The sequence below is a fragment of the Carex rostrata genome, chromosome 8 (assembly GCF_964058835.1).
Source record: "Carex rostrata chromosome 8, lpCarRost1.2, whole genome shotgun sequence".
NCBI classification, from domain to species: domain Eukaryota; kingdom Viridiplantae; phylum Streptophyta; class Magnoliopsida; order Poales; family Cyperaceae; genus Carex; species Carex rostrata.
This window is the reverse complement of record NC_135925.1, coordinates 2,648,788-2,673,468: the sequence shown is the minus strand read 5'-3', so window position 1 is coordinate 2,673,468 and position 24,681 is coordinate 2,648,788. Positions and strand designations below refer to the sequence as shown.

At 33.6% G+C, this 24,681-nt stretch overlaps 1 protein-coding gene and 1 long non-coding RNA gene across 3 annotated transcripts; one reads left to right on the top strand and one right to left on the bottom strand.

Annotated features, from left to right (window-relative positions):
• The first annotated feature begins 2,608 nt into the window (after positions 1-2,608).
• LOC144558430 (uncharacterized) lies at positions 2,609-6,509 on the top strand. 2 transcript variants are annotated; one of them, XR_013512906.1, is made up of 3 exons: positions 2,609-2,816; positions 4,939-5,002; positions 6,188-6,509. It is a non-coding gene; the product is annotated as an uncharacterized LOC144558430 (long non-coding RNA). The 2 variants fall into 2 exon arrangements; XR_013512905.1 differs by having other exon boundaries at positions 4,939-6,509.
• Positions 6,510-12,815: 6,306 nt separating this feature from the next.
• Positions 12,816-14,905, bottom strand: WRKY12 (WRKY family transcription factor). Its single transcript, XM_078307474.1, has 4 exons — positions 14,629-14,905; positions 14,256-14,332; positions 13,999-14,166; positions 12,816-13,032 (listed from the first exon to the last, which is right to left on the bottom strand). The coding sequence occupies exons 1-4, from the start codon at positions 14,863-14,865 to the stop codon at positions 12,870-12,872; spliced, it is 645 nt and encodes a 214-aa protein (XP_078163600.1). The 5' UTR covers positions 14,866-14,905; the 3' UTR covers positions 12,816-12,869.
• Positions 14,906-24,681: the final 9,776 nt, after the last annotated feature.

Genomic DNA, 24,681 nt, shown 5'->3' with positions numbered 1-24,681 from the left:
GAGATAGGATTATGAAATATATGTATCTCCAGTGCTGCGCCACATATGATCCCAGTGCCCGTAAACCGCGTGCCACACCCGTGGACCGCGCCTCTGAACCACGCACGGCACCTGCGGACCGAGCCTGTGCACCGCGCACCCTTTTTCTTTTTTCCTGCTGAAGGCGGGATTCGAACCCAGTTGGGTTCTGTTGGTGCCAAAATTCTTACCACTACACTAGAGTTCACATGTGTTATCTTGTAGATAAATATAGTATTTAACTATTTTTCTCTACAAATTTGATTTAAATTATCTCTCCTCCTTATTAAGGAGCTTAATGTTTTCCACTACATAATTTGCTCCCGTTGCTGTGCACGGGCACGATTACTAGTATATATAAGTAATCGTGCCCGTGCACAGCAACGGGAGCAAATTATGTAGTGAAAAACATTAAGCTCCTTAATAAGGAGGAGAGATAATTTAAATCAAATTTATAGAGAAAAATAGTTAAATACTATATTTATCTACAAGATAACACATGTGAACTCTAGTGTAGTGGTAAGAATTTTGGCACCAACAGAACCCAACTGGGTTCGAATCCCGCCTTCAGCAGAAAAAAAGAAAAAGGGTGCGCGGTGCACAGGCTCGGTCCGCAGGTGCTGTGTGTGGTTCAGAGGCGTGTTCCACGGGTGTGGCGCGCGGTCTACGGGCACTGGGATCATATGCGGCGCGACCAGTGCATACTTAAGTGTTGAAGCTCATAATTTGGAAAATTCATCTATGTGTGATCTGGAAATTCAACGGCTGAGTATCATTCCGAAAAAAAAAAAACAGTAAATCAAGACCCTTGGAAGATCTAGACATTAAGCTCCTTAATAAGGAGGAGAGATGAGGAGGGTTCAAATGCATCCAAATTTTTGTGCACCCAAATGCACCCTAAATTTCAAATCATTTTTCTCTGTTTTCAAAGTCTGAATAGTCAATCAGAACAGTTAGATGCGATCTATATATTAAGATGTGCTTGGAGTAGACAATTGCTAAAACCCGAACGGGTATGACCCGTTTTACCTGACCCGTACTCGTTACCCGAGGTACCCGTACCCGTGCCCGGGTATAGGCGGGTAAACGGGTACGGGTTTGAGACGGACCGGACTCAAGGATTCGGAAAAAAAACCCGCCCAACCCGTACCCGTCTTACCCATACCCGAAACCCGCCTACCAGCACCCGTTTTACCCGTTTACCCGTTTACCCGTGTACCTTTACCCGTTTACCCATTTTTTTTAAATTCAAAATTCAAAATTATTTTGCCGCCAAAAAAAATAGTATTAAAAACAGAAAAAAAAAACTAAAAAACAGAAAAGACAATATTAAAAAACGAAAAAAACCAAAAAAAAAAAATACCCGTACCCTACCCGCCCTACCCGACTACCCGTACCCGTTACCTGAGACGGGCACGGGTTTGAAACGAGTAGGGTACACTCTTTTAAAAACCTACCCGACCTACCCGTACCCGTCTACCCGACTACCCGTCCTACTCGTACCCGCCCTACCCGACTACCCGACCCGGGTATACCCGAGGTACCCGTTAGCAAACCACTAGCTTGGAGACAAAATTTTACATTTTTTGGAATTTTTTTACTATTTATTAAGCCACTTTGAAAATCGCTGATTTTACATTTTCTGGACCATTGGATCAGCGATTTTTCAAAGTGGCTTAATAAATAGTAAAAAAATTCCAAAAAATGTAAAATTTGTATCTCCAAGCACATCTTAATATATAAATTGCATCTAACGGTTCGGATTGACTATTCGGATTTTGAAAATGGAGAAAAAGAATAGGGTGCATTTGAGTGCACAAAAATTTGGGTGCATTTCAACCCTCCTCATATATATATATATATATATATATATATATATATATATATATATATATATGTTTTACAAGTATTGATGTTGACTCCATGATACAGACAGAATTGGCTTTACACACCATTTATTATTCTTGACAATCTATCTTTTCTTGACAAGAAAGATATCATGTTTGAGATTAATTAACAACTTTTGTTGGTTGAGATTGATCGGATGACCTGAAAAAAATAGAGGTATATCAAAATTTCTAATATGATTTAAATTTTACTACTTTCAAAAACTTTTAATTTGAAGAATTTTGTAATTAGAGGAATATGTTATTGGTCATTTCACATTGATATAACGGTAACATAAAATATAATAAATAATAGTTCCTTTTCATTGGCAAATTCTAGGGTAGCAAAATAAAGTTGCTACAATTTGAAGAAAACTAATTAATGCGATTGCTTCCTGTGCTCAGATACTGATTAAAATAAATCTGCATTCTTGATCCTATATTATATAATATCATCATGAATTATGGGATTGGAAATTGGATGAGTCGATATCCGACATGAATGAAAGAGTAAAATTGATTAATTTGTCTAATTATTTAGATGAATTAAATTATGGTTATTAATTAAATGAAAGAGAAAAATTGGAAGAGGGCCGATTAAAGCCCATATGAAATTGGGCCTAAGATCCTCTTGGAAGAGGGATACAAATTCCATGTAGACGCGCGCCTCTCTCTCTCAGAACTCAGAAGGTTTGTCCTCTCAAAACCAGAAAACCCAGCCGCTAGGAATCGCTTTCATCTCTAAACCCGATCAACTCAATCTCCAGACCGTCCTCAGACCTCTCTCTCAGGCTCAAGAACCCGGCTTCTGGCTCTTTTCTCTGGCGCGATTCAGATCTAGAGGAAGGTTAGATGGAACATCCAGTCGGGTACGGTGCGAACCAACTGATTTTGTCTAAATCAGGTTACAAGGTAGTAATTATTTTGGAAATTACTAGTTTTATAGTTTCTGGTTTAATTCGGGTAACCCTAAGATTTTCACCTTTTTGTGTTATTTCGAAATTGAACTATCAATAGCTTATCAAAGCATGTTGATGCTTGTTTAGAATTTTGTGTTATGGGAACAAAGAGAGAAGGCTAATTGGATGGTTCTTGTTAAATATAGCAGTAAGGTTGAGGTTTTAACACTCATTGGTATTAACAAGGTAAATCATTGGTGTAGAATAGTTTGAGACCACTAGTGTAGCCGATAAGTGAATCTAATGGACAAATTAATTACTGTCTTGGAAGGTTTGTTTCTGGTTTCTTATTTGCACTGGTGAGAGAATATTAAAAGGTTTGGGTACAATTTGTTAAAAACAAGTATTGTAAGTACTATGTATAATATTTGATAGCACAAATGAAGTTTATAGGAAATAAAATTTCGCTATATCTGTGCATTGTGTTGCTTCAATTTTGCACCACTCTCCTTTACCGTAAGATCTTTTTTTTTTTGAGAAATTTATATATACACCCATCAAAACTTTGTGATTTAGATATTTCCCCATCAATACTTTAAATTTAGTTATTTCCCCATCTAAACTTACTCATTTTATTAATATCCTCATTCCTTCATTTAATCACTTAAAAATACAACTTAATATTATTAAAACTTTAAATTTACAGCTTTACCCCCATCTAATTCTTCCTCTCCTTCGCTACCCTCCCTTTTCCTTTGTTTTATGCAAAATCCATATGATGTGGTTACAAAGCAATTTGAAATAGTCAAGCCTGGAGACCATTGCCGAATACCTCACTTGAGTAATGTAAAGGAAAATTCATATTGTGCACTTGTGTTCTAGAGCTTGAGATACTCGACAGCTCGAGCCTCTCTCTCACCTAGGGCAACATTTTTTGCATATTTTAAGTTCACTTTTGTGCACTTTTGTTGACTTTTGTGCACAATATGTGTTCTCACTCAGGCCCCTGACTCTCAGCTCGTGACCTTGATGGCTTATGCACACCAACCATAGAGCCCCAAAGCATTCCACCCCATCACACGGTCTTACTAACTGACTCATCGTGGGATGTTAACAAGAGGACTGGATGGGGTATGACAGCTTACAATTCTCAAGGAAAGCTACTGTACATGATAATGGAACCCATGGTACGTAGCACAAGACCCCCTCATGGCAGAGGCTATGGCACTCCACAGCACACTAATGGTATGTCAGGCACCGTACCGGTTTGAGTGCAGTGATAAGTTCCTAATAGTCTCGGATTGCAAGGTTCTGGTAAACCATGTTACTGGTAAAAGTTTAGAGGATCTCAGCTCCTGGTGTGCAGCAGAACCCATTGCGAGGTGTATCAACTTGTTTAGGAACTTGGAAAACAGGGTCGCCATCCGGTACATGAGAAGAGAGGCGGTACAAGGACTGCACATTTTAGCAAACAGGGCTAGGAAGAAAAACGAAGTCAGAGCAACTAACCAGATTTTGGATGAACAGGGGCAAGCACTTATCGCACATGAGGGAGTAAGGGTAAAACCGTCAATTTAAAAATTTAATAATATTAAGTTGTATTTTTAAGTGATTAAATGAAGGAATGGGGATATTAATAAAATGAGTAAGTTTAGATGGGGAAATAACTAAATTTAAAGTATTGATGGGGAAATATCTAAATCACAATGTTTTGATGGGTGTATATATAAATTTCTCTTTTTTTTTTTGCATTTATGTTATAGTCTTAGTTAGGAAGTTCATTTGTTAATTATAAGTGGCTTTTAATCTAGTGGTACTTTGAGTTGTGTTGTGAAATCTGTCTAATTTGCTCGCTTATTCGGGTTATTAAAAGATTGGGTTGAGGTGCGAATTACCGCAACTTTTAACTGAAGCTTAAGTAGGTATTTGAGAAATCAGGATTTTAATGTACATGTTCCAAATCAGTAGGGATAGTATTGGAAGTTAATTGCCAAAATTATAGCATATTGTTGCAGTTTGATATGGGAGATGTTCTTATTGGCAAGGATTCCACTGGTACAATGAACCATCTTTTAAATTATTCACTAATCTGTAGAAGTTTTTAATTTTCTTATACATCCTTTATTTGTATGCAGGATATTGTTGGGAAGGTTGCAAGGCAATTGTAGATTCTGGTACTTTCTGCTTACGGGCTGTATGGTACGTTACACATTATACTTGTTACTATTAATATTGTTACTGTAATTATAATTATAATTATAATAATAATAATATTATTATTATTATCATTATCATTATTATTTACATTAATACTACATATGTAGGCAATAGTTGCTAAAATTACTAATGTCAGCTTGACCATGTTAGTAGCTAGTTAATAACAAATGTGCTAGATTAATCAAGTAATTAGTTTGACAAATGTGACATTAGTAATGTCAGCTTGATCATGTTAGTAGCTAGTCAATAACAATGTTTAGATAAGGATTATAGAGTATATGGTATTATGGTGGCTATAGCAGAGGCTATCATATATAAGTAGATATATTTATATATGCTAAATTTTGATAAAATAAAAATATCTTAGTTATAAATTAACCATAGATCAATATCTCCAGGTGAAAAATACTAAAGGTTTAAATCTCTATAGCTTTTCTTTTTACATTTGATTTGTTGTTTTAGTTAAGTTGAACTTCAACAATGACACAGAGAGATTTGTTGAGCAAGCATATGATACATGTGAAAACTACTACTCAACCCAAGTGTTTTTTGTTGCAAGGGTTTCAACTATCAATCTTAATTTTCAGTACTGTTTTGGCTATGTTGGATTAATAATAAGACCTCTATGAATTGGCTGCTACATATACCTTTGACTTGTTATTCTAGCCCATTTTTATGTTCTCTGATTTTTCTTTACTATGGTACTTGTACTTTTTACTCAACATTCAGCGCATTATCCCTATCCATTTCATTTTTTTCATTTTTGTTATGCTTACCCCATCTTATTCATAAGGAAACCAATATCCATAATGCATGGAATTTTCATAGCAATGAAAGATGATGTTGACTGTTATCCTTTTTCCAAACAAAAGTAAGCCTTATTTATTCATATATGTTATTTTCATCTTATCCATTAATAATATGCAGATTCTTATTATATATATGTACTTGCTAAAGCTCAATTCAAAATTTGTGTCAAGTACCTATATATATTAGTCAGTCTAGCTTTTTTTTGCTTATAATTTCATAAAATTCAAAATTTGTGTCAAATGCTTATATATATATTTTGGTACATTATTTGAAATGCTTGAAAGATTCAAATATCCAATAATCAACAATACTTTACTCTCCAAAACAAACTCACTCACTCTCTCATTTTTACTGTAGCGAGGAAAACATAGCAAGAGAAGAGAAATAGTGGCTGCATCATTCCCGTAAAATATTTTTGCGGATTTTGTCAATCCTCCTTAGCAACAAGTCCCCACACTCCTCCCAACTCCTCCAGATCTCTCTACTATGGATGAAAGGGTCGAGTCCAGCCCTTCACTATCCAGGTAATACAAGCCACTATGCCACGTGCCAGTCTCATGTATCATGCTCGGCCCCTTCTTGTTCTCTCTAGGCTGACCCCTTCTCTTTCTTTAGGCCAGCAGAGAGAAAGAGAAGGGGCCGGGCAGGAGACTTGGACTGGCACGTGGCATAAGTACCTGCATAGAGAAGGGATGGAGTCAGCTCTTTCATCCATGGTAGAGAGATCTGGAGGAGTGTGGAGGACTAGTCTAATCTATTGTAGAGTAGAGTCTCTGGGCCTAAGGGAGTGACTGACTAGTCCATGGTTGTTCACTTTTCAAAATTTTGAGGTCAAATTGGTGACTTTGTAGTCTCTAATACATAAGTTATATGAGAGACAAACCAACTTTTCTTGATTTATTTTTATTTTGGAATTTTTTTGGGCTAAGCATCTATTGAGCATTTGAGCCACAACACATGAAAGTCTTACAGAACTTTCTTTTTCTTGAGCATTATGTTCAGTCTTAATCACACCAAATGATATAAGCGTCAAGCGTGGAAAAGAAACGAAGTGTACCTGTAGATTTTCAAGCATAAAACTTCTAATCGTGGTAGAACCTGTGAGAGATTTGGCAAAATGTTGGATTATTGGAGCCATGCACACTCCTAGCCTCGCCAATTCTCTTGCTCTCTATGTAATATCTCTGTTTAATACAACAAATTGTATGAGCAATGAATTGCAAGAGCAACACTGAAGTTCAAAATCCCTTACTACAGTACATTTGCAGAACACCCCTACACTATTCATCATATGCATGTTACTTTATTATAAAGAAATTTTAATGAATCCGTGCTGTATCTTTACACTGTTAGTATTGAACAACGGTACATGAATTGTCTACCTAAATGAAAAAAATCCTTCAATTCAAATAACATCACGTACCATTCATTTTTCTAAAAAAAAAAAAATACTTAGGAAGCATATGTAAAAGTAAGCTTGATTTTAAATCAACAGTTTTTTGGCATGTACTGGTAATAAGGTCACAAGAAGAACAATTTTAAATTTTGAATAATTGGAATTCAAAAAATTCTCACGAGAGAAATAAAGGTACCTGGTACCAAAGGCTCAAGGAAATCATAGGAAGGAACACAGCAAACACTTGCCATGCAACTTGACACATGACGGCTATGATACCAAGAAGTTGTATGATTGTAAATGCGTAAGAACCGATCTGATATGGTATGCTTGTATCAACCTCACCCTGATCTGTTGAAGCCTGCAAGAATTATATAAAAGCAATTTCAATATTATGCTTTAAAGACACAATAATGAGATTTTATAAGATTTAAAAAAAATGCCCATATACAAGACCCTTTCGTTTTGTATTCTGATATTAAGTTGGTGGGGAATTTTAACTGCCGTTTATTTCTTGTTTATACAACTAACTAATTGAAAAGAGAAAAAATATAGTTAACAAATGCATGATTTACCCGATTGAGGATCCGACCACTTGGAGTAGAATCGAAAAATAACATTGGCGCACGGAATATACTCATTTGCATCCTATCAAATAAAATGGTTGCAGTTTCGTAGCCTGCTGTGACAAGAAGTATATTGACAGGAGGGGTCGTATCCTCTGACACAGATATGAGCATCATGCTATTGACAGGAGGGGTCGAAACCTCTGACACCGGGGCAGCCAAAGCCATCCAGTAATTGCTTGCTATTTGAAGGACTTCCAAGCAAATTTGTGCGAGGAGGACTAACGGTACCAGTGCCCCCTCTGTATGCCATAGTGATGTATTTCCAATAGATCCAAAACCCAACCTTCCCTTTCTCTCTCTCTTCTTCTGTTATGAGTTGTCCCTTTCGAATGTTAGGGTTTTCTTCTTTTGACAACGTGTTATTCTGGGTCTTCTTGTTCTCAATTTTATCATTTGAACTGGAGGCATCCAGGTCTGTTCGGGAAATGGAGTCAATTGCTGACAAGGCGTCCTTGTGTGCAGAGACGAGTTCCATAAACTCCTTGCCAGATTCAAGTATTTCTTCGTATTTGCTTGCTTGTGCTATTTTTCCTTGTTTCATTACCTTGAAAGCAAAATTAAAGTTGACAATTGCATGATTTTAATTGCATCAAGAGATGTAGAACGAGAGAATAAAGATAAATTATTAGGAAGAGAGAGAACCATATTCTAAGTAAAACAGGAAATTGCTTTTCACTTAATCTTCCAAATTCAAATTGCATGTAGCAGAAGAAGAGAAACCAACAAATAGTTCTGATCAGTAAGTCCCCGGATTGAAAAATAAGTAACTGAAAACAGAGAAGAAAAGGTAGAACAAACTAAGACTAAGAGAGCTTAGATTGGTCACTTTGTAAGAGAAGAAATTGTTGTTCTCTACTTTCTCCTTGGACCTCTCCTCCTTGCACGTTCTAGAAAGCCAAACTATAAAGAGAAAGAGGAAGAGAGCTACATGGCATGAAACAGAGGAGTAATAGAAAACCTTGGATTGTAACAAGAACCCAAAATCAATCGACTGATGAATGGCCATTTATTAAGAGGAGAGGAAGATATAGAGAGCTCAGACCTTCTTTTTGTGTGTTTAATTCCTAGTTTCTCTGTGGGTTTATATGCGTAGAGAGAGCATAGAATAGAAAGCGGTCAAATAGGCGGCTCCTTGGCGAGCAAGGTTGTCCTTGATGGCTTTTTTTGCATTCATCAAGTCATGTTGGAGTCATAGAATATGAGTATACTCTGTTTGTACTTTATTATTTCTTTCTTTATTTAACCCTTTTTAGCTGATGTTTTGCTCGGACTCTCGGTATAGGTGATGGAGTCGGTAGAATGAAATAATAATATGAAGAAATAAATCTGCTGTTATGTTTGAGAAACAGCTTAAATAACGGATGTATTATATGAGTCGTCACTTATGTAAACATATCACCGATATGGGTGGATCCAGGATTTTGATGAGGTTTAGTAGACATAAAATATTGATAAGAGTATCATTTTTTTTCCTGACGAATTGAAACAGAGTATTGGATAGAAATCTAAAAAGTCACGGTATGATCAGATACGTCACAGTATGACACAGTTCTGTCATGGCACGTGTGTCGATTACGTACCGTGACCATCCACGTGACGTGACAATTTTTTTGAAAAATTGACACGACAAGACACGTCACGTAAAAGATTTGATCACGGTACAACATAGTGTCACGTGTAATTAAGACCATTAAATCTTAATCGAATGGTAAATATTAAATAAACTAACCAAAATTATGAAAAAAAATAGTAAAATATGACAAACGTGACCAGTTACGTTTGGACACGTCTTGTCACGACATACCACGACCACGGCGTGATTAACATGTTATGACCATTCACTTGCTATGAACATCCTTCCAAATTTAATCACAGCACAACAAGACACGTGATCCAATTTATGATGCGACTAATCACGACATTGTACATATTTATATCCTTAGCAACATATCTTTCTTTTTTTTGCACGAATGTTGTGTATTTTAGGTATAGGATAATTGGGTCAATTGAATACACTTTTCACTTTTAAATTTATAAACCTTTGTACACAATAATAGATTAGTTGTAAGCATACAACCTATCCTTGTAGCAATAAGGGTATCGATCCAAAGACAATGAAAAATATTATTTTTTACTAAATTAATTAATTCTAAAATAATGCAATAAAAGTAAAGGGGGGGGGGGGGGTGTTTGAAAATTGTGGTTTTGTGGGTTCAATATCCGAAGTGAGAGTTTAATTTAAATAGAACAATTTAAAACAAACAAATAAAGGAGTTTTGTGGTTTAATGAGATAGAAGTCTATGAGCTTTCGACATACAATCACTTGGTCAAATCAACACTTAATTGGTTTCTAAATTCTTGTTTGCAATTATGGAGTTTCTAAGCCTTAAATATAAAAAAGATCACTTTCGTGAATTCATGACGTGCCTAGATAATTCAGATTTCACGATTAAGTCCTTCACCCTAGATATCTAGACTATAAGCACATGTTAGGCTAGTTTATTTCTAAATATCAATACTTCACGATTAAGTTCTTCATACCAATATTTGGTTCAATTCTAGGGGTCCCAATCAAATACGAGGCTTCACGATTAAGTCCTTCATCTCAATTCAACCTTTGTTTCTTGTGGATTTGGACTAAGAAATAGATTTGATCATTTCTAATCTTAATCCAGGTTATTCATGTATATAATTTGGTATCATCAATTCTTTGATCCTAGCACCTTAAGTTTGTTAAACCTAAGTGGAACACTAATTAACAAGCACACAAATCATACAAGCACATGAATTATAAAATCAACAAGATCAAACATACAAGTAAACAATCATCATAAAGAAAATATCCAACTAAGGTAGATTTTAACACAAGTTCATGTTTAAAGTCTAAGCCCTTAGAGATGAAATCTAGCCTCTCATGGGTGCGCTAATATCCAAAAAAAAATACAAGAGTAAACATGATAAAAACTGAGAAAAACAAGAAAGAGAATACAGTACACCAATCTCCTCGCTCACTGTCCTTTGTCTTCACCTTTGCTCGCTCGAGAAAGTCTTCAATCCTTCACTTCAATCGCCTTCAATTGCCTTCAATCACACGAAGAAGAGAGAAAAATATAAAAACATGTGTAGAATAAAAGCTAAGTTGAAAGATCCCTTCTCCTGCTGTCTCCCTACCAATATATAGCTATTTTCGTGCCTTAGAAAACAACAATCTCCCGAAATCTGGAAGCAAATATGAGAAAATATCACGAAATTAGGCAAGATTGACATTGGTGCGGCCTCTTGTGCAGCCTTCACAAATTCTCTGCGGCCAGTACAAATTTCCTGCAGCTTGCACAAAATGGAGAATCGACTGGAAATCGTGAAGGATTTTGTGCGACCCGCACAAAATTCCTTAAGGCTACACAAAGACCCGCATAACTCTCTATCTTGAAAGGAGAAAACTTGATAAATTCTGAATTTTATTCTCGGCTTGAATTTATTTTTGTGCGGCCTGCACAGAATTCCTACATGCCGCACAAACATCGGCATAATTGCTCTTTTTGCTCGATTTCTCCAATTTAAACAAGACAAATGCAGTAACTTAGTTCTTTGGTGTATTCTATACTAAACTAAGCTAAAATACAAGAAATTTGGTGTAGTTTTAGAGGTAAACCCTAACCGAAAGTATATATTATTGAGGCTTATCAACAATGTAAATGTGTTTTATAATAGCAGATTTTTGTAAGTAAAGATTGAAAATCAAGTCATAGTCATGTTTGATTGTGAAGTTAGAGGTGGAGTAAATCTCTTACTTCATGTTTAAGAAGCTAAATGAGGAGTAAGGTGAAGTAAAAGATGAATTAATTCGGAATAAGTTACTCCACCTCTTCAGGTGAATTACTTTACTCCACACTTACTCTATTTGTATGATCTACTATCATAGACATGAGTTTATTTTTCAACATCTTATTCCTTTGTATGAATTAATTTAATCCATAACTCGAACTACCAAACAAGACGTAAAATATGAAAGATAAGATGGAGTAAACAATTTAATCCTCATTAACTTTACTTCATAACCAAACATGACCTAGCGGAGTAAGATGTAGCAATCAGATAAAGTATTGTTGAATTAAAATTTTAAATTGTGTTATTAAATATTATAAATTTATTCACAAAAATAAACGGCTGTCTACCCATACACAATGTGGCTTCACCTCTGATTACTTCTCTCCTGGACCGTTTTGAAGGGTTAGATCCTCATCTTAGTTATTTGCCAGTTTGTCTTCGTCATCTGGCAAATTAGTACTTAGTTGAGAAATCTATCGTTTTCCCTTCTATCTAAAAAAATGGTCATTTTGTTTCTTGATAGAATTATGTATTTTTAAACCGCCCTTTCTAAACTCTGAACATTTTCTCTGTTATATTTCAAAGTTGTGCATGACTGTGATTAAACAAATCTTTTGCACAACTATACCTTCTTGAACAAGGCATCCATAGCAAAAGAGCTTGCAGACCAGTACATTTTGAGATACAAATCCATTTCTGTTTTGGTATCAATTACACTTGCGCTGTTTCACAGTAGCTGGTATGTCATGCATGATCTAGCCAATAATAAAGTTGTCATCAGTTAAAAAATTATATTACATTAAGATGACTAATTGTTGTCAACTAGGTTGTTTTATTCATCATATTCCTTTGTATTTTAGGAGCTTCTATGTACGAAGGAATGCAATTCTGTATTATTAATTAGCCTCAGTCTCATCTGATTTATCATAAAAGCCAATTCTAAGATATCAATAGAACATGAAATCTCTACATATAAGTGCAGTTCGCATCCTAATATCTTAGACATGTTTCCACCCCGAATTATATCTTTTTTTTCGCATGTTCTGATCAGAGTTCTCTGTTCTGAAAAACATCTGCAGATACAAATACTGATAAAGCAAGTGGTACAAATACTGTATGCATGAAAATTTTCCTAATCGTGCAGAGTTGCAGATACAAATACTGGTAAAACTTTGTGTAGTCGCCTTAAAATGAGCTAATACAGTTGTTTTCGTCGGAATTGGTGTCGTCGCATGGAGAGTGGTTGTGTCGTCCCTCATAAGTCGTTATCACCATGCGGCAATCCTCCGACAACCTCTCGACTCGCTTCTTTACACGGCAATTGCTATGTGTGCACCTGTAATAGCTCCTGTAAATTGCACAATATTTACTTAGAGAAGGAAAACAAAAGAATATGATAACTTCATAATGATCCCAGTACACAAACAAGACATCTTCTCATAATCCAATTAGTAGGTATATAAATTTGTATGAAAATATCCTAATTAGAAGCTTAATTTTTTGATTACTCAGTCACAATCTTACAATATTTCTTTCCTTTAAGACACTGGACCTTACTAAAAAATCAGTTGTCGAAGAATATCGACTGATTTTTCATTAAGAGGTTTTCATCATAATGTGTATCTTAGTACGATGGTAACAGATAATAGATAGTCTTTAATAATAGATAGATCATAGATCTACACCATGAAAACCAGTTCCACGCAAAGGAAAGCATGGGACGCTGCACGGGCATCGGGACTATGGACCTTATGGAAGGAACGAAACAGGCGAACATTCGCAGATAATAGATAGTCGTTTTAATTTTTATATATTTTTCTTTGATTCTTTTATCCAATGATGGTAAATTTAAGCTATTATCCTCCCCAATAAAATATGAAAGAAAATCAAGAAACTAAAATTTCACATAATACTTTCTTGCATTCAACAAAAGTTTCATATTAAAAACTGTATGGACTGGAACAAATGACTAGATTTATTTTTCTATCTGAGCAAATTAATTTAAGCAAACTGGATGTTGAATATTCAATCAATTGGGACTCGGTACCAAAACTCTTATAAATATACAAAGCTGTGTATATTTTCTTCACTTAGTCCTTTAATTTCTTTGATGGAACTTCAAAATTCCTGTTACTCATTATGACACTTACTTTTCTCAACTTTTTTCATAAAAGTTTAAAATGTGATTGTGGGTGCCTTATCGATCTTTCGCAAATATAAAAAAAAAAAAGCAAGTTAAAATGCAATTCAAATAAATTTCAACAAAAAAGAAGAATTTTCCTTGAACAAAAAAGAGATAAAGGTAATAATGTACCTTGGATGGAGGCAGTTTTTGACAACTTTCTGACCATACTTTCTCCATTTGTAACCATCATCAAGCACATCTATGTCGCTTCTTGTTTGGAAACAGAATCTTGGTTCTCTCATTTTTCTCCTTCCTTTTATTTTGTTCCTCTCCAGCGAAGCCGGTGTGCTTTTCCACCTAAATCAGAATTCTTTAACACCTCAGATGTATATTTTTTTTTTGGATCAGAAAACCTGAAGGCTCATAAATGAGGGATAAATGCGTACCATGAGCTCGAACTTTCTTTGCCAGAACTGATCTGATCAGTAGTTCCATTGCTTACTTGCACTTCTGATAAATCAACCTGAATAATTTTACATTATCCTTTTGAAATTTCTTTGTTTCACCATGTATATTAGATACAGACTGAATATAACAAAACAAAGTACTTTTATTTATGATTAAAAGAAAAAGGACAAAAGAGTAATAACAAAATGGGATTAACTATAGTATATATCAATATATGTAGAGATACTGGTTAATTCCAAGAAACCATAAGAAGAACAGAAACTAAAACTAATGCTTGTGCCCCGTAACACAATAATAAGCATAAAATACAAATACAAAAAAAAGAAGTTATATATATATGCAGTTATGCACCTCTTCATTGACCCAGACTTTAGGTAAATCATGCTTCCCTGAAGTTATATGACCAGAATTACAAAATAATACCGGTACCCCTGACTGGTACGCGCTGGTGATGTGTACTTGCGCCATTAAACCCATAGCTTGAAGGCTTTCTTCGGGTTGCCCGAACTCCATTTGGAGGGTAGCAGATTGGTTTAAGAAATTAGAGGTGTTTGTAGTCAAAGAGATATTGGAGCTTGTGTTCTCCATAGAACAATCAATGTCTTATCTCTTTCTCAACTTCTATCTCATTATTTGTTTGTATATCAGGTGGGTGTTTTAATTTATATGATTGGTTTTGCTTTGTTCAGTCACCTTTTTCTCTCTAGATTAAAGGGCATGTCCAAAGGCTCACTCCTTTGTGTGGTTTGATTGACTGGTAAAAGCAGTAAAGCACCATTAAAAAAAAAATCACACAAACAATTTGTATTAGAAATTAACACCTTTTAATAAATTAGAGGTATTTTTTTTTATAGTATCCAGTTTTCGGCTGTGATGGTACGTATAGCATGTGGCTTTTTGAACAGGGAGTTCTTAAAATTGTTATATATAGAAATACTTTTTGCTACAAATTTTCTTTGCTAGTTCTATTTTATTCTTTTCTATATATATGTACATATAGAATCTTCTTTGTTTTTTTCCTGCACACTATATATGTCATGCATTTCTTATCAAAAGCTGTTCTGAGTCCTTGTGCATGCTTCTGCTCCACTAGAGTGCTGTGCTGCATATTATTATTTTGAGTAGAACTAGGGTATTCTTAAGTTCACCAAGCCCTTTGGTGAACTTAAGTCTAAAACCCATCAAATCGGCTTCAAATGACGAATCCGAACCGTTGAAACCCGTCTACCTTACGAGTGATGTGTCTACATGTAAATAAATTTAATTTTGAAATTAATTTTGCATAGAGTCAAAAGGTTGTTAAAAAAACAATGCATTAAAATTAATTTATCAACATTCTAATTTTGACCAGTTGACTTTATACTAAATTAATTCAAATGTTTAAAATTTTCACGTGCAGACGCATCACTCATAAGGTAGGTGGGTTTCAATAGTTCGGATTCATCATTTGAAGCCAATTTGACGGATTTTAGACTTGAGTTCACCAAGAAGCTTGCACATATATTCCCATTTAAACTTGCACATATATTTCTAGTTCTACTCTATTATTTTATATAATTTAAAGTTGCACATATATTCCCATTTTATATATAACTTTCTGGTCCAATAAATAATTTTACTTTTTTCATATGCACATATATGTGACATTTCAAATTGTGATTCTCAATTAAGTTCCTGATGCAATTCAAGACAATTGCATGCCAAGAGAAATCAGGTAAATGGTTTTGTTCCTTCCAATAATAACCAATTCCCAAAAACCTTCAAATTATGTATAGTTTCTTACTACAGCAAGGCAAAATAAGTTTCAACATCCTGCAAATTTATTCTTTCTTAACTTTTCATTTCTTTGTTTTCCTTATGATCAAAAAATACAGCCAACAGAAAATAACCTATATATTTACATCCGGATTAGATCTATTAACAATATCCTTAACAGTCTTGACAGAATTGTACATGATAATTTACACTTGATTGAAATACAACATAAATTTCAGCTGTGATATATGTATGGTGTCTCATGCATCTATCTAACTATTAATTAGTCGTTTGATTTATTTTGTAAATTGTTGCAAAGATTGTTAAAGTTATCACATTACTCATAACTAATATTAAATGATCATTCCTAATCCGCAATAGAAAAAAAAAAGATAAAAAATGTATCAAAACGTATAGTGTGTGTATCAAGATTCTAAATAGCGATTATAGCGCTATAGCTTTTAAGATCCGAAAAAGCTATAGCGCAACCATATATAGCTAGCTATTTAGAATCATTATAAAAGAAAAGTGGTTAATAACGTTATAGCTTTTGAGGTCCGAAAAAGCTATAGCGCACCTATTGCGTAGCTATGGCTAGCTATTTAGAACCCTGGTATATATATGTATATATATATAGAGAGAGTGGCTAATATGCTTTCGGTAGCATACGGACTGAAGTGCTACCGGTCCAAATTTGATTTTTCAAAATCCAAATGGTCGATCTGAACCATTCATCTTGTTCTCCATATTAATATGTGCTTGGAGACCAAAATTTACATTTTTCTGAATTTTTTTACTATTTATTAAGTATTTTACAAAATTGTTGATCCAACGGTGGCTGCTAATTTTACTGTTTTGTTAAGCCACTGTTGGATCAACAATTTTGTAAAATACTTAATAAATAGTAAAAAAATTCAGAAAAATGTAAATTTGGTCTCCAAGCACATATTAATATGGAGAACAAGATGAACGGTTCAGATCGACCATTTGGATTTTGAAAAATCAAATTTGAACCGGTAGCACTTCGGTCCATATATGCTACCAAAAACATATTAGCCTCTCTCTCTCTCTCTCTCTCTCTATATATATATATATATATATAGAGTAAAACTAGGGTGCTCTTAAGCTTACCAAAGTTTTGGTGAGCTTAACTCTAAAACTCATCAAATCGATTTCAAACGACGAATCCGAACCGTTGAAACTCGCCTACCTTACGTGTGATGCATCTACATGTGAAATTTTTAAACATTCGAATTAATTTAGTATAAAGTCAAGCGGTCAAAAACGTTCAAAAAATGAATGCACTAAAATTAATTTATTAACCTTCTAATTTTGACCGCTTGACTTTATACTAAATTAATTCGAATGTTTAAAAATTTCACATGTAGATGCATCACACGTAAGGTAGGCGGGTTTCAACGGTTTGGATTCGTCGTTTGAAATTGATTTGATGAGTTTTAGAGTTAAGCGCACCAAAACTTTGGTGAGCTTAAGAGCACCCTAGTTCTACTCTATATATATATGCAGCACTTTGAACCAAAACATATATATATATATATATATAGAGTTAGGCTGGGGTGCTATGGATAGCATAGTGGCATCTATGCTACGGCTCAATATTCGAGTTTTCAAAATCCAAACGGTCGATCCGAACCGTTCATCTTATTCTCCATATTAATATCTGCTTGGAGACCAAATTTTATATTTTTCTGAATTTTTTTACTATTTATTAAGTATTTTACAAAATTGTTGATCCAACGGTGGCTGCACAAAACAGTAAAACCGTTGGATTAGCGATTTTCAAAGTGGCTTAATAAATAGTAAAAAAATTCAGAAAATTATAAAATTTGGTCTCCAAGCAGATATTAATATGGAGAATAAGATAAACGGTTCGGATCGACCGTTTGGATTTTGAAAACTCGAATATTGAGCCGTAGCATAGAGGCCACTATGCTATCCATAGCACCCCAGCCTAACTCTATATATATATATATATATATATATATGATTTCTCTCGTGTAACTCTGAGACAATATAATGCAAAAAGAACAGCAATATATAGATGTACTCTTGGCTTTTCAGTACTGCTGTTTTTGCTTTCCTTGTCATTGCTCATTTCTTCTTCTCATTATTACTCTTTTGAGACTTCTCTATGCCTTTGTTCTTGAACTTGCATTTGAAAATTGAATTTAATGAGAGAGAGATCAGGAAAAAGTCGTCATCATAACAATTAGAAAAGGTATACATATGATCATATCGTGATATACTGTTATGAATCCAAGTGATTGTAGTAAATCAACTGAATCTTATCTCAAGTCTCATGAGTATCTTTGTGTTTCTTTTTCTTAATTTCTTTATCGCTTTTATCATTTTATATGTTGCTGCTCCTAATAATGATCACTTTATCTCAAGTCTCATTTTATGATTGTGATTGAGTTTTATTTCTAGTCTACTCCAACTTATTTGAGACTAAAAACTTGATTGTTGTATATGTTGCTGCTCCTAATAATGATCAAGTATCAATTAGGATTAAAGAAGTTTGACAATTTAATTTCTTACTTATGAAAGGTTCGGATCGGTTGCTTGGATTTTCAAAATGAAAATATAATAGAGCAAAAACTTGTTTTCCTCAATGGCTCATTTTAGCCGATCTATATATATATATTAATATATAAGGGAAACCGTCTTTATTTAGTAACTAAAAATAACATTAATTTTCTATTATCATTGCAACATAAATTACAAATTTTCAGAAAAAAAAAAGATACTTGAAATAAATGAAGAGTGAGGCTATGGTATTTTGCAAAGCACGGAACTATCTATATAGGGATCAATATATCTATGTTCATAAAGTTTATACAATCAATTTGAACCGTTCAACAAAATCTCCATATAAAATGTACTTCAAGACCAAATTTTACTTTTTTATTTTTTATTTTTACTTTTTCAATTTTTTTAGATAGGTAGAAGATCACCTAATCTGAAGATTTTGAATCATAGGAAAATATTAATTTTCTATCTATTTAAAAAATATAAAAAAAATTCTACCAAATATAAAATTTGGCCTTCAAATAAATTATTTACTAAAAATAAAAATATAAATCTATAGTACAGAGTTGATCAACAAGTATCAAACAGAGCGTATGTAGAACCAATATATGCTGATTCTATTGCTTTTGTAAAAAACATGCTTTGATAATTTTGGAAAATATATATATTTTTTTTGTTAATGAGAATTCAATTTATGATTTTTAAAAACAATAATATTCTTGTTTTTAAAAGTTTGACAATAATATATTACTACTTTTTCAACGAATGCATGTTTAATTTGCATAAGCTATGCTGAACTCATGCATTTAGATAGTTATAAAGGCAGCATTTTTAAATACCAAAAATATAGTTGACTCAACGTAGACATTTTGAAAGCACATGCTATATTTAAAAACTTTTTAAAAATATTTTTTAGTTGTTTCAAAGTATAAATTTAGAATAACTTGTGAATACATGGATTTATAAAAAATATGCGTAGTATTCTCATTTTTTTTCAAATAAAATTATTACTGTTAAATGTATTAAAAACTGCGGCAGAATAAAAAAAAAATTCTGTTTGTGAACCCGTTGCGAAAGCCATATGCCAAGAAAATAGAATTCAGATCCCCTTTTAAGTAAACTCAAAATTTGAATTTAGATCCGAAACGTACGATTTATTATTATTTTTTTTGAGTAAAAATGCAGATCTAGTCCTCATTTCATTAATATTTTGTAGAATTTACTTTGACACAAACATTAAAATTGTCCTCTGTATTCAGAGACGCAGCCAAACTTGCAGGTTATGAGAGTCAAAATGTGAATGAAGTCAAATTGTCAAACATATAATTTTTTTCTGCTATAAATGAGAGCCAATTTTACACTGTTAATAATATTTTACTCTTTAATTATATAGAAAATTATATATATATATATATAGAGAGAGAGAGAGGCTAATATGCATTCGGTTGCATATGGACCGAAGTGCTTATGGTCCAAATTTGATTTTTCAAAATCCAAACGGTCGATCTGAACCGTTCATCTTGTTCTCCATATTAATATGTGCTTGGAGACCAAATTTTATGTTTTTCTGAATTTTTTTACTATTTATTAAGTATTTTACAAAATTGTTGATCCAACGGTAGCTTAACAAAACAGTAAAATCAGCAGCTACCGTTGGATCAACAATTTGGTAAAATACTTAATAAATAGTAAAAAAATTCAGAAAAATATAAAATTTGGTCTCCAGGCACATATTAATATGGAGAACAAGATGAACGGTTCAGATCGACCGTTTGGATTTTGAAAAATCAAATTTGGACCGTAAGCACTTCGGTCCATATGCAACCGAATGCATATTAGCCACACTCTCTCTCTCTCTCTCTCTCTCTCTATATATATATATATGAGGAGGGTTCAAATGCCTTCATATTTTGTGCCTCCATCATGCCTCCATTTTTAAAAACTTAAATAACTCAAAATTTAAATTATAAATATCAAAATAAAACCGTTAGATGTGATCTATGTTATTTTCTCTATATGCTCATATAATATTACCACATTTTAATTTTATTTTTATGTGAATTAATAAGTTGAAAAATCAACGTCTAGAAACTATCCACATTAGTACATTTTTTTACAATCTATTGATGACAACCAAAACAAAGTTGAAATATCGTAATATTTTACATGTTCATAGATAAAATGATGTAGATCATATCCAACGGTTTTATTTTGACTCTTCAGTTTTAAATTTTGAGTTATTAAAGTTTTTAAAAATGGAGGCATGATGGAGGCACCAAAAATGGAGGCATTTGAATATATATATAGAGGTTGGCTAAGATCAAAGTGGTAGTTCCTGAGCTTTGGTGTTACCAATTCGTTTTTCAATTTTCAAAGTTCAAAACGTCAATCCGAACCGTTCAAGTTGTTCTCCATATTAAATTGTGCTTGGAGACCAAATTTTACATTTTTCTGAATTTTTTTTACTATTTATTAAGCCACTTTGAAAATCGCTGATCCAACGGTGGCTTAACAAAACAGTAAAATCAGAAGCCACCGTTGGATCAGCTGTTTTCAAAGTGGCTTAATAAATAGTAAAAAAATTCAGAAAAATATAAAATTTGGTCTTCAAGCACAATTTAATATGGAGAACAACTTGAACGGTTCGGATCGATGTTTTGAACTTTAAAAATAAAAAAACGAATTGGTAGCACCAAAGCTCAAGAACTACCACTTTGATCTTAGCCAACCTCTATATATATATACTAGTAATCGTGCCCGTGCACAGCAACAGGAGCAAATTATGTAGTAGAAAACATTAAGCTCCTTAATAAGGAGGAAAGATAATTTAAATCAAATTTGTAGAGAAAAATACTTAAATACTATATTTATCTACAAAATAATATATGTGAACTCTAGTGTAGTGGTAAGAATTTTGGCACCAATAGAACCCAACTGGGTTCGAATCCCGCCTTCAGCAGAAAAAAAGAAAAATAGTGCGCGGTGCACAGGCTCGGTCCGCAGGTGCCGTGCGTGGTTCAGAGGCGCGGTCCACGGGTGCGGCGCGCAGTCTACGGGCACTGGGATCATATCCAGCGCAGCACTGGGATCACATGCGGCGCGACCAGTGCATACTTAAGTGTTGAAGCTCATAATTTGGAAAATTCATCTATGTGCGATCTGAAAATTCAACGGCTGAACATCATTCCGAAAAAAAAAAAATCAGGATCCTTGCAGGATCTAGACATTAAGCTCCTTAATAAGGAAGAGAGATATTTTAAATAAATATGGATCAATTGATCCTCATTTCTTGAGAGTGGCTCCGCCCTTGTATGAATTCCACCACCGATGAAATTAGTTTAAATTCTGATCAGACAGTCCAGATTCAAACTCAAAATTTGAGTTACTTTAGGGTGATTTCAGACCCCAGAAAATATCGGTTGTCCAGACTCAGAAGTGATCAGTGATGACCCATGAAATTAGTGTAAAAACATCCAACCAATCAAAGAGACAAAAAGTAATGATCCAGTTTCATGTTGGGAAAAGGGTTGCCAATTGTTCGTCTAGGATCATAGGCTCAGATCTCTTGTGCTAGTGGGTAAAAGCCTACAGCCAAATGTATTTGGTTCGAGTTAAGTCTCTGTTGCTATATAAGAACACACATAATGTAGCAAGTGCTACATCTCATGAACTCAAGTACTCAACAGTCTCACAGGTACCTTAGTACTTTTTTCTAATATTATATTTTATTGATAAACTAAAAATAAGATACAATTAAAAAGAGTAAATAAAACATGAAATCATTCGATGAGTATTCAATAGAAAAAATAAAAGTTACATTTCTCCTCAGGGAAGAATCCAGTTCATCTAAGGGGCAACTAAGTTGCATTAATTTCTTCTCAGGGGCAGACCAAGTTCATTTTTTAATTTTAGTGGAAAATTTTGATTTTTTGCCTCTTTGAAATTAATTTGTCCTTTCCTACTTTTTTTCTGACAGAATTTTTGCATTCGCTTCTGTTTTTGTGATACTTTTACTAACTTAAAGAAAAATGAAATAAAAGATACTCTTTACCATAATCAGTGCAACAAATAGATAGACAAATAGGGGCTTGATCTCTTATTTTGCTTCAAAAAGAAATAAAAGATACCCTTGTATGTTTGGAGTAATTTTGTTGGTAGCTGGCTGCCACAGGGCATCCATAGTAGTGTTTTGCAGTGTATAATTTAGGATCATATCCAATAAAATAATGATGAGAAAAATTAGTATGTGTTATGCTCTGTGTTACTCGGATACGGCTATTTAGTCGCCATACCCGTATCCGATACGCGTCCGATACAGCCACGATACGTATCCGATACGCCAGCTGGCGTATCGGATGACGTGGCGTATCTCTAAACTTTCTGATATGGTCGCGATACGCGTTGACTCGTATCCGATATTACTATTTCAGCTAGATACGGGCGAGATACGGCTATCAGCGCTGGTGAACCGTGCCCGCACCCGTGAGCCGCAACTCTGAGCTGCGCCGCACCTGTGGACCGCGTATACACCAGCTGAAATTTTTTTTTTCCGCCAAAGCTGTGGTTCGAACTTGGGAAGGCCCAGTCCCAGCTAAAAGCTTTATGCACTTCGCAAGATTTTGTTTGTGTCATATTGCAGTAACTATGTTATTTAATATCTAATCTTATATTAAGCTTTTAGTTTTTTATAGCTTGATTCAGTTTTTGTAATATATTCATCTTTTTAATTATATTTTTTATGATTATTTAAATGTAATATACAAATTAATAAAAAATAATATATATATAATAGTCGTATCGTATCCTTCGTTTTTGAAAATTGCCGTATCGCCGTATCCGTATCGTATCCGATACGATACCCGTATCTGTATCCATGCAACATAGGTTATGCTCATTAAGAGAGATTCGCAAATACATTTTTTAATTAATCGGATTGGTTTCAAATAACATTTTGATGCATTGAACTGATTTACTTCACGAGTGATGCATGTGAATATAAAATTTGAATTTTTTAAATTCATTTAGTACAAAGAATAAATACATTAAAATAACTTATAAAACTTTATTTTTTTTCAACCGCTTGACTTCAGTACTAAATAAGTTTGAAAGTTACAAAATTTTGCATGTATAAAGTTTCAACAGTTTGAATTGGTCATTTGAGTTCAAGTCGATATATTTTAGAGTATGCTCATCAAATTTTATTGATAAACATAGCACAAACTAGCTAATTTGTTCGTAACATGATCACTATTTTAAAATACGACTTCTAATATGGATGTATACCGCACATATAGTACATGCAGATTTTATGTAAATTCATATATAATGTTTAATTTTATAATTTGTATATGTATTTACGTAAACTAATATGTTTAATTTCATAATATTAGTTTTTAAAGTTAAAATAGTCAAAATGAGCCATTCACCATGTAGGATTGAGGCGGAAGAAAATTTTGAGGTCCGAGGTGGAAAAAAATTTGGAACCCTCTATATATACAAAAAATTTATGCGACCAACTAATACATCTCAATAAGTACTTAAACACTATATGCTTTAAGTTATTATTGCATTTTCAAAGTTCAAATAGTCGATCTAAACTGTTCAATATGTTATTCATATTAAAATGTGCTTTGAGACCAAATTTTACATTTTTTTTGGATATTTTTACTATTTTTTAAGATAGGTAGAAAATTTATTGATTTAGAAGATTCTGAACCATAAAAAATAATTATTTGTTACTTACCTTAAAAATAGTAAAAAAATATAAAAATTAAAATGTAAAATTAGGTCTCCAATCACATTTTAATATGGATATCAAGTTGAACGGTTTGGATCGACTATTTGGACCTTTAAAACACAAAAACGACTTATAAGTATATGGTGTTGAAGTACTTATGAAAGCGATTAGGAGTGTTCATTGGTTCGGTTTGGTTTCAACTGAACCGAACTAGGCAATCAAAGTTGTAATTTGGTTTCAAAAATAGAATCAAACCGAACCGATTTAGCATTGCAACCAAAAACTAAAGTTTTATTTCGGTTTCTTCGGTTTATTTAGTTAAAACCTAAGGATATTAATTTTTTATTTAAAGCAATTGATTT

Excerpts from the sequence above, each read along its gene's own strand:
- WRKY12 (XM_078307474.1), bottom strand. The coding sequence starts at position 14,865 with ATGGAGAACACAAGCTCCAATATCTCTTTGACTACAAACACCTCTAAT. Across the intron at positions 14,333-14,628 it reads AAGTCTGGGTCAATGAAGAG|GTTGATTTATCAGAAGTGCA; the intron begins GTGCATAACTGC and ends AAAATTATTCAG. Across the intron at positions 13,033-13,998 it reads AAAAACTGCCTCCATCCAAG|GAGCTATTACAGGTGCACAC; the intron begins GTACATTATTAC and ends TGCAATTTACAG.